Below are 10,911 nucleotides of genomic sequence, written 5' to 3' on the forward strand. Positions count from 1 at the left end.
ATAAGAAACGAAATAATAAGAGAGGAGAGGATCTCACCGTTGATGAAAACAAAAAAGGAAATGACAACCACTTGAAAATATTACAATAGGTACCCTTTGCCGCAATAAATTTGATGTTGTTGACAAAAATCAATCGAATGAGAAATTGTAAGAATTCTTCAATCTAAACTTACGATTCAAAATCCAAGAATATTAAAGAAACAAAATTTCTCAACCCATAAAATCTTTATTTGCTTCTTCATAATTTTAGGGCAGAAGAAATAATAATCCTCAAATTTGTTTGAGTCTTTGGGAGAAAAAAGGAAAGAAATTTGGTTGATGAGACAACAAAACCAAAAATAAAGGAACAAAATATAGAAAAATTGCTTCTTGCCTTATGATGGAGGTATTGTCCCTGAAAATTTTACTGGAGAAGAAATTTGTAAAGGAGGTTAGCAACATGTCTTGTTCAGTTGTTAGGGGCGCTAGGGTCCGTCATTGTGTCCAAGAGTCTGCAGGAACTGTGTGTCAACCGAGAGAGAGGGGGAAGGGAAGGGATAGAGAGGTAGAGGCGCTGGCGCCATGACATCAAATTCCTTAGGGCTTGCTTCCCATCAAATTCGACCGTTAATCCCCTACACTGTTCAAATTTCCCACCATTCCTTCATACCCACTCGGTTTTTACCGCTCTACTTCCCTCTCAAAACCCCTCAAAATCCATCAACTTCTCCCCTCCGCCCCTTAATCCCCAAAGCCCAAACCACGACTTCCCACCGCCGCCGTCGCCGCCGTCCCCCACCACCCAAGGCTCAAGAAGAGGGCATTCCCGTCGACCTCGTCAAAACCCTCGTCCAATTCAAGTCCAGGCACAACTACATCCGCGTTCTTGAAGTTTCTCGGACGGCCGACCATCCCTTCGCTGGCGCAAGACTGCTCCTTCTCGACGCACCCGGTAACATCCACAGCATCTCTTACGTCTTCAAGTCCCTCACGAACACATACTTTGATGTCTTCGCCACATTGCCACCCCTTTTGCCTCCGGGACCCTTGGGGGTTCTCGGGTTCGGAGCCGGATCGGCCGCCCGTTTGATCTTGGAACTGTACCCTGAAGCGGTGGTGCATGGGTGGGAGCTTGATCCGTCTGTGATTTCAGTGGCGAGAGGGTATTTTGGACTTTCTAAGTTTGAAAAACGATACCCAGATAGACTTGTTATTTATATTGGTAATGCATTGGAAGCTGTTGCTAGGGACGGATTTTCGGGTATTTTGGTTGATTTGTTTAGTAACGGTTGTTTGATTCCGGAGCTCCAGGATCCAATTACGTGGGTGAACCTGAAGAAGAGCTTGAGGAAAGACGGGAGAATTATGGTTAATGTTGGAGGGAGTTGGGAAGCTGAGGATTTGAGGAGAGATGGGAAGGTACTTATGGAAGAGACTTTAAAGGCAATACACCAGGTATTCCCCGGCCAAGTTTTTGTTTTGAATCTTGGAAATTGGAAGGATTATAATACTATTGCGCTCATAGGCGAACCGCCAGATTTTGATGAATGGGGTGAGGCACTGCCGCCATCTCTAAAGTTGTATGCTACTATGTGGAGACCCTTTAGTGAATAGCATGATTTTTCATTCCGTCTGCTATTAGTTTTGTAGTGTTTCTATGTAGAAACTGAATTCTGAAAATGAAGCATTCGAGTTTATTCCTGTTTAAGCAGCATCTTAAATTGCCTTTTTTATCTGTGATTTCTCTGTGTTTTTTTTTTTTTCCTCTTTTAAATGTCATCCAAGTTTATATGAGAACCAGAAGTATGGTTTGTTTGTTGCAGCATACTGATGCATCAAAAGGAACTAAATTATTATACAATTTATTCCTGAAAATAGCGTTAAATGCACATATGTCAAGTACAATTAGAATTTCAAAAATGAAGTTTTGGCAAACGGTAGTCGATTAACTTTTGTGAGTTACTGGTTTTAAGCAGTGCCAATATTGATAAAATCCTTAAGCTAGTTATGAAAAAAGGGCAGTCTGGTGCATAAAGCTCTTGTGTACGTGTGGTCCGGGGAAGGGCCGGACCACCATGGGTCTACAGTCTGCAGCCATAAGCTATATACGGGGTTTATATTATTCAAACTTTTGAGCCAGTTATATTTGTTCTTGTTCCTCTGGAAATATTTTGAATTCTATTGAAATTAGGGACTTTTGAATTTTAAAATTTTCATTAAACTGCATGCATAGATCACTTAGAAGTGTTGCTGCCTCTTTGTTGGTGGGAGATGACACAAAAATTATTCATGAATTATATATATCTAATTTAATTTGATGCATTTTTAGGACATTAAAGTACTTAGAATTTGTCTTTTGATTTTTAGTGGTTTATGATGCAAGCTGATCATCATTTGATAAAGCAATAGTGCTAGCATTTATCAGCAGAATAAAAATCTCACATTGGATTTGCTTCTTGTAGCAAATATCTACAATGCTGTGCAAGGGCATGAGGCTGTGACACGAATTAATTAGACTATCCTACAATGCTTCTTTTCAGCTCCTCCAACCCACACCACAAAATAAAAAAGAAAAGCTCTGTCACTTCAGGGCAGCAGAGCTAAGCATTGTTCACATTTTGTTGTGCACAGTTCCATGTAATAGTTGATAAATACATTTTGGCCTACAGAACCATCACAAGGTGAATTTTGTTGCACACGGTCCATGTTATAGTTGATAAATACAATTTCTTCTAAGGAATAATTGCAAGGTGAAGCTGCCATCTTTTTGCAGTGCATGAAAAGGTGGTAATTTATTCTAGAAATGAAAGCATTGTTGGGTCTGATCAATTTCCTTTCCAGACTGATGGTTTACTTAAATGATATCTTTTCTGGGGCAAAAATCTATCCTAATAGCCCAGTTCCAGCAAAAAGCTATGCAATGCCAAATTACACATCTCCACCATTGCCACAGTTTGCTGATTTTGCAAGTTCATGCGGTGCTGTCACGTGTCTTGCACCGGTGGCTTGGTTGCAGGTATGAATAGATAACCCTTTTTTTTTTTGTTTCCCCTTCTTTGAAATGCAAGTACCATATGCTATTGGTTCTAAACATTCTGGGATTTGGCTTACTAGAACTCGGATTACATTTAAATTGCAGTTGCCGCCGATTATATATATCCATTTTTTTTATTAACTCTGGGAGGAATATATGTATATATATTGCCATTAGAATGCGTGATGTTGTTTCTAGTTTTCTTTAGAAAATAAATAAATATTTGGTATAAATAAATGATGGTTCTAGTTTTCTTTACTTTTTCTTGTTTTTTAGTTAGAAAAAGCATATGCACGAAATATGATTTTTTTTTCTTGTTGCTATGATTGTTAAAATCTAAATGTGTTTTACTATTTTGTTTGTTGTGCATATATTGCATGTTGTTTGGAACTGGTTTTGGAATTTTTTACCGACTTCTGATTCAGTTAGATTCTTGAATCCTCAAGTTGGGATTTCAACTCATGATTCAAATCTTGATTTGACAACTATGAATTCACAACTATGTTGCGCGCCAACACCCCCTCCCCCCCCCCCCCCAAAACAAGTTTGTCGGCATTTTATGTAATATATTGTCATTGGACATTGAGTGTCAACCTTTTCTTAAGATGATTCTTGGATTAGCTCCTTGTATCGGTGTCTTTTTAATTTTTTGCTGTGTTATTCAAGGTCTGAATACCTCCTTGTTTCTGTCCTTATCAAGACTGAGCTCCAACTATCTGGTTGTTGGCATTTATCTCTCTGGCCAGGCATTGGCTTCTTGCATAGTGTGTCACTCTGCTGCAGAATAAGATCAGAGTTATTGGGACCCGATCAGTTTTAGCTTCCACTAACAATTGTACAGTTCCAATGCTCAAGTCAGCTGAAATTGTAGTGGGAGTCAGTGTATTGAGTTTTAATTGATGATTGTGATCAAGAAAAATATTTCATGGCATGTGTCAGTGTAAAGATTAGAGCAAGGTTAAAGACAGTGTGTTCCTTGCACGTCTACAGTTGAAAAGCTGTTTGTACGGAGTGCAATTTTTTATTTATGTAATGAAAGAAAGGTCCAACGGGTTTGGCCTTCTCTCTATTTTTAGCCTGATTTTTAGATGTTTAGGAATACATGCTGCAATGTTGATGTAAAGCATTGGAGATTCATGTTATATTGTATCCTAAATGAATATGGTAAAAACAGTCAAACACCATGTTTTTGAATCTCAAAGGTGATGATACTTCACTAGAGTTGAATAGCTAATGAAATATGCTACTTTGCTTCTTCTCACAAAAATGCTGAAAGCCATTAAGATGGCCACTTTTCTTTTTTATTTGCAGAAGGGGAGTGATGTAGGATGGCAATTGGATTATTAGGTAGATTACTTTGACCATTTTGGAGACTAATTTCGAAGAATAGGTCTTGGCCTAGGGCTTGTTGTGTCTGAAACCCAAATGTGCTTTGTTTAATCAGTAGTAGGCTTATGTGTATTGGGGGGGTTTTTTTTTTTCTTTTATTTTTAGGGACTTATTTGTAATTATCTTATTCCTTTAGGCTTTATTATGAATAGGGTGTCAAAACCATGTAAGGGAAAGTTCTTGTGAATTTGGAAGAGGGAACCAAATTCCGTTTCTCAGTTTATCTAGTAGCTGTAATCCCTGATTGCTCTTCTGCATCATTTGGTAGCAGGGTCCAATCATGATATTCATCCTTCCATTTTCAATCCCCCATCCCCTTTAAAACTCATTCCTCTTCTTCTTCTTCCTCATTTTCTATTGAATTCCAGCAATTTCTGCAGAATTCTTAAACTTCTCTCCTCTGGATTCATTCCATCTTTCTTCTTTCCCCAGTATTTCCTACAAAACAGCAACACTTCTCTTTTAAAACTTCAATCACAATATTCTATCTTTCCTTCTCCTCATTGCTGTTTCTCATCTCTCTCTTTAAATCCCACTTCCCTTCTGTTCCCATGATCAGCATAGGATTCAAACCAAAAACAAATTCATCTGATGGAGTCATAGTAACTACTGCAACTTCAAACACTGCTTTGCTGGAGAATTTTTACTACACTACTGCCACCATCAAACACAGATTCACAGAGACCATTGATCAGCCCTTCCCCAAAGTTTCATCACCCGAAATCACTTTACTCACTGCCTGTAACTCCTCCACCAGCCACTGCTCCAAATGGTTGCTTATTCTACTGGAATTTTCGAGGCACAAAACACCAGTATGGTTGAGTTCCGCATCTTCCAATCTGCCTTCTTATCGGAGATCATTGCTGGAATCTGCTGGAGAAATTCCACGCATCTCATGTGCTGGTTGGTCTGTTAATCAGGTTCAACTTTAACCCCCACCCACAGGAGAAAATTTTGGGCAGTTCTGGACTACCAACTCAACACGCTGTGTGGTGATCTTGTTCCACCAAATGTTGACACATGTATTGTGGGCCCCATAACTTTGACCAGCTGTGAAAAGAAAGTGGAGGAGATATCAGTTAATATGTGGGCCAAGTACACAATCAGCATTGGAGTGGAACAGTACCACCACTTGACATGTTGAGTTGGTAGTCCAAGACTATCCAAAATTTTCTCCACCCCCATCTTTTTCTGCCTCTTATTCCATACCTGACAAGGACCCTTCTTTTGATAAGGGCTGATCAATTAGGAAAAGAAAAAATTAAAAAATTAAAAACAGAAGCTACATGCTAAGATAGAAACCACTTTTATATGATTTGTTGTTCCTATTGAATTGAAATGGGAATGATTCTTATATGATCAAGTAATAGATCTTGGCTGGATGTTGGTGTTGTTTTTTGGGAGACCTTTAAAGTTTTGTCTTTTGTTTCTCCTTTTGATTGTCTTGTAACCACGGTATTCCTCTGCCAAAAGTGAGGGTTTATCAATAAATAAATGGAGGTGCCGCCCTTAAAAAAAAAAAAAAAAAGTAACAGATCTTGGGATTGGGAAATATTTTTTCAATTAACTATCAATCTCTCTGTTTTTTTAAGTGGTCATTTTCCTGTGTTAGCTACCATGCATGCATATTGGATGCATGCTAACAATCTTATACTGATTGCATATACAGTTGAGAGTAAGGTGCATATCTTTGTGAAGCTTAATATGACATATTAGCACAGAAACAATGCATGCTTCATGTTTTTGAGAAGTATTAAACAGTCTTAATAATTTGGATCTTTTCCTTTTAATATGATAACCTAATCTTATAGTTGTTTGTAGAATTTGGTTTAGTTGTTGTATGAGCTTATTGAATTTGGTTATGCAAAAGCAGGTAACTAGTAATGGGAAGAAGTGGAGAGGACCAAAAGAAGAGAATTGGTCAATTCTTGGGAGTTTAATTGCTAGGCGGGTCAGGGTGATAGGTGGAGGAATGCCACGTCACATAAGGATGAGAGTGCAAAGCCTGGAGAGGTGTCACTTTGTGGAGACTACAGGAATAATGCAAGCTTGGTGAAATTTGCTTGTAAAAGAGAGAGACTTCCTTTCGAGGAAGTGCCAAAAGAAAGTGAGCTGAAAAGCGCCCTAGAATGTGGAAATAGGATGGATGTTTATGGCTTCGGGGAATGGCCATCTGTTATTAAAAAAAATGCTATTTATTGTTCTGACTAACATAAAATGGGTGTCTGCTGGCATAGACACATGTGGCATTTTAGGAAGAATTGAGAAATGGCTTGACACATAGGAGTGCATGAGCTCTCTAGGAGAAGGTCAAGGCAATAATAGGGTCTCTTAATGGACCTTGATTTAAGCCCCATAAGGTCTCTAAATCATCCTGAAACTCAAGATTGATTAGAGATCCAATGACATATTCTGTGATTAATGCTATGTTTCCCAAATCCAAGTTTGCCTCTGCTTGCTGAACACGTGTGGCACTTTTTGACTCTCTAAACAAGCTAGCCAAGGAATATCATGAGGCTCCAGTCTGCGGGTCACCATTGCTTGACCTAGAAAGGCAAACATCTGAGCAAGAGAAAGTGCAGTGCCCCTGGTGCAAATAGCCTTCTAGCACAAAACATAACATAAGCTGCTAGCTGATACACACCATGATGATAGCAACCTGTTCCAAATAGCCAACAAAAGGAGCACTATGGACAAGAAGCACTCATGTAGTAGCCATCCACAATATTAGCAAGCAAGTAACAATCATGGCCACAACACACATGGGTCTATTTGTGTTATTAATATGACCAAAACAATTTAAGGGGAATTCACACACAATGAGTAGGTAAAGGGGTATCCTACAAGCATGTGGGACAGAGACTCCAGTCCTACTAGTGATGAGCTACCCTGGTAGGATGACTAGTCCCACTAAAGTGCTTTATGGACAATTACATGACTAGTACTAGGAAACATCAATAAGGAGCCATATTGCAAATTACATCCTCAAGTATTGCATTTTACATAATGAACCCACTTCGTATCCATCCTCCAAAGGAACTACTGTGTGACACTGCTCATGGTAGGTCTTTGATCCTTCTGACACTCTAAACCCATTAATTTCCTGCTTCAAAAAAATATAAGTTAAGGGCCGCTATTTGTTTGAGGTGGCTTATAATACAGTGGATGACTTGTCAGAACTATTCAAGCTTTTTCAAACTTCAAACACATAAAATTCCATCTAAATCAAGAGATGCATTTAATGAAATTCTTCAAATTTGACATTTTCTGTACAAGTATTATTATTAAACCCTCAAAATTTTTGTTGAAGTTTTACAAAAATGAATGCCATAATGAATTTCATATTGGAGGTTTTCAAAAATTAAATGTCTGCAAAATTTTGATAAATTTCTTTAAAATATCTATATTTTCTGTAAATTTGGATGATTAGTGGAATTTTCAAGGAAATCTTGTAAAACAAAATTGATCACTTTGATTCTGAGGATGGTGGAAAGTTGAAAATTCGATAGAAACTAAGACCAAGGCTGCAAATTGGACCACCAAAGCTTCTATCCTCATTTGCAACTTCATAAATTACTTTTCATCAACTTCATTTCATCTATGAGCTGTTTTATTCTCATTCTTCATTCAGCATTCATATCAGGTATCTTTATTTTACTGTTCTTTCTGTGCTTTCTGTTTCTGGAGACATTCTGTCATTGCTCAGCATTCAGTAAGAGTCCACACTTCCCTATTTTTCTCCAGAATGCATGCCTAATATTTAAATGCTTTTGAGATAAATGGACTTGATTCGCTGAGTTTGTACATGCAAACATGCATTCAATGTCGGGGTGCAAGTAATGAGTATTCAGAGCAGTTACCTTGCTTCCTACTTTTATGAAACAAAACACTATTCATACAAAACTAAGCCAGACTTTTGCTTCTGCAAGTTCCTCTTCCTCAGGTAAAGATCTCACCCTGGAGGCTTGGATATCTTTGTTCTCATGGTTGGTCAAAAAAAAAAACAAAAAAGAAGAGGAAAGAAAAACTAGATTGAATCATTACTTCTTGACCAATACTCTTCAAGCTTGGCTGTTCAGCAGAATTACTTAGTCTAGCAATCTAGAATTAAGAGGTTTAGATTGTCTTGACTGGCACATATAGTCTAGCAATCTAGAATTAAAAGATTTAGATTATCTTGACGGGCACATAGGCATTTTTATTTTTTTCTTGGGTTAGTGGGTTGGCTTGGCGCCTTACATGGGCTACGTTTGCAAACAGTTCTTTGGTCTTGCAAATGCGTCCAGATTTTTATAATTGTATTTGGGAATTGCAAGTGGTCAATAACTTAAAAGACATTCCACCTTGATTTTTTTTTTTGCAAGGTCTGACGCTGGTGGCATGGGTCAGGGAATTCCAGTCTTGTCCTAAAATACTGCCAGGTGACTCTGTCTATGCTGGTCTCAGACATGCGGAGCAAAATTAAAAGCTATCAATATTCAGAAAAAGAAACATTGATGAAAGATGTGAATCATTGAAATATAAAGTAAAGATTGCCAAGACATGTTCACAGATGAGGTTGCTGAATATCTAAGTTTGAAGCAGAATAGAGTGGCTGTTTTCATTGAAACCTTGTTCTAAAAAGCTGTAAGGGTGATGGGTAATGCAAAGAATTATCTGGCGGTGATGCTGAACACCTTTTAGCTCTTCTAATTTTGAATCTCCATGCATTTGTTTTTCAGGGTTCAACAGTATCAAATGAGGTTGCAGGGATAGTTGAATTGGAACTTATGGTCTTAAACTAGTATGTTATTCAAGTAATTTAATCACACATGCCAAACTGCAGATTGCAATTCCCGACTGCATATGGCAATTGTTCAAGATTTGGCAGAATAGACACATTGATGTAACAAAGGGGTTTTGGGCCTATTGAATGTTTTTAAGTTTATGCATGAGCCTAGGTGCTTTATTGAACTATAGCCGTAATGGTTGGTTTGGTTGGAATTGCTATAGGAATGGAATGAAGTTAGAAAAGGAATCGTTATAGAAATGGAATGGATTTTGTGATTCCATTCCATGGTTGTACTTGTCACGTGGAATCAAGATTCCAAGAGTGAATCTATTTGTAAAATATCTATAGATAAAAATATCACACAGGGACCTCCAACAAATTCATCTACCTTCAATCCACCTTCCCTGGAGCTTATTCTCCAAGACACCCACTCCTTTGCTCGCCAAACCCCCAACCCTTAATCATTCTCCAATCCTTAGTCATTCTCTATGTTAGGGATTTAGGAACAATAATCACACAAGCAAAAATAAGTACGCAAAATAAGAATGTCATATTTAATGTGGTTTGGTCTAATCTGACCTACGTTCAAGGAGTACACCCAACTTCATTATAACTTGGGAGAAAATACAAGCGGAGGAGACACCACTCAACTTAACCATTTTCTCACACCTTTCTCTCTCTCACCTGCAGCACAATACTCTCACATTCACACAAGTCACATTCACACACACACTTCTCATTTTATAGTTGAATGGGATGGATAGTAAAGGAAGGTATTTTAATAGGATTCAATGGGATGGATTAGCACACCAACATTCTCACTCCAGTGCATCAAAACTGGCTCCTTCGCAACTCATCCTCATCAAGGCTCATCAAGTCTCATCAATATTCCCCGTTTCCATTTTAGCTTAACACTCCAAACCCCATCTCCTCCACTATAACCTTGATTTCAGTTTTGAATCGTGTGCAGCATCACCGACAATAGCCATTGATACAAGCTTAGTCATGATGAAAAAGAAATGTAGAGAGAGAGAGAGAGAGAGAGAGGTCGTGATGAAGCAGTCTTCAATTAGCTCTATGTTATTGCACTTCAAATTTAAGAATTGAGATTAGTGGCAAAGAATGCATAAAGAACCAACGAAGCAAGCACAATTAAAAGATATAGTGAAGATGATAACTGTTAAACAGTCATAACCTAGGAGTATATATGATATGCTTGGCAGCAAATATACAATATAGAGTCAGAGGGGGGGGGGGGTGAAAGGCTCTTTTCGTGCATATTAAATTTCTCTACAAAATAAAACCCTTGGCAAGGTTTCAAGTAATTATATCACAATATAAGCAAAAGTAAATCATGCACAAGACTTAAAGTAAAGAGTATAGGGTGAAAAGATCAACACTAGGATTTAATGTGGTTCGGCCCTAAGCCTACGTCCATGCCTTAGCACCAAATCAAGGATTCCACAATCCACTATAAACGCTCCTTCCCCGACAGAGCAAGCCCTACAACTCGGGTACACAATTCTACACTCGGGAACAAATCCCTATACGCTCATAAAGAGCCTTCACTTTGGTTCACACAGAACCTTCACCAAGTTGTTAACAAAGAACCTATTACAACAAAGATGATATACAAATAAATGCTCCTCAAATGAGCTAATATGAATCACTCTTATCTCTCAAGGAATGATTCACACAAGATCAATGAGTAAGAGAGGATTGAACACTTTGTAAATGA

The 10,911-nt window shown here is 38.2% G+C and overlaps 1 protein-coding gene across 4 annotated transcripts; it reads left to right on the forward strand.

Moving 5' to 3' along the window:
• Positions 1-427: 427 nt before the first annotated feature.
• On the forward strand, positions 428-9,121 carry LOC131146800 (uncharacterized). Of its 4 annotated transcripts, none has more exons than XM_058096589.1 (3): positions 428-1,531; positions 2,875-2,995; positions 3,680-4,220. In XM_058096589.1, the coding sequence occupies exons 1-3, from the start codon at positions 562-564 to the stop codon at positions 3,831-3,833; spliced, it is 1,245 nt and encodes a 414-aa protein (XP_057952572.1). In that variant the 5' UTR covers positions 428-561; the 3' UTR covers positions 3,834-4,220. The 4 variants fall into 4 exon arrangements, with proteins under 4 accessions (XP_057952572.1, XP_057952575.1, XP_057952574.1 ...); XM_058096591.1 differs by lacking the exon at positions 3,680-4,220 and adding an exon at positions 8,767-9,121 and having other exon boundaries at positions 430-1,531; XM_058096592.1 differs by lacking the exons at positions 2,875-2,995; positions 3,680-4,220 and adding an exon at positions 2,442-2,783 and having other exon boundaries at positions 429-1,531.
• The last annotated feature ends 1,790 nt before the right edge of the window (positions 9,122-10,911 follow it).

Source organism: Malania oleifera, chromosome 13, assembly GCF_029873635.1.
Source record: "Malania oleifera isolate guangnan ecotype guangnan chromosome 13, ASM2987363v1, whole genome shotgun sequence".
Taxonomy (NCBI): Eukaryota; Viridiplantae; Streptophyta; class Magnoliopsida; order Santalales; family Ximeniaceae; genus Malania; species Malania oleifera.

What these genes read in the sequence shown, in the direction of transcription:
- LOC131146800 (XM_058096589.1), top strand. Translation starts at nt 562, where the DNA reads ATGACATCAAATTCCTTAGGGCTTGCTTCCCATCAAATTCGACCGTTA. An exon ending in GCCAGATTTTGATGAATGGG is followed by an intron (nt 1,532 to 2,874) that starts GTGAGGCACTGC and finishes CTATCCTAATAG; the next exon opens with CCCAGTTCCAGCAAAAAGCT. An exon ending in CACCGGTGGCTTGGTTGCAG is followed by an intron (nt 2,996 to 3,679) that starts GTATGAATAGAT and finishes GTGTTATTCAAG; the next exon opens with GTCTGAATACCTCCTTGTTT.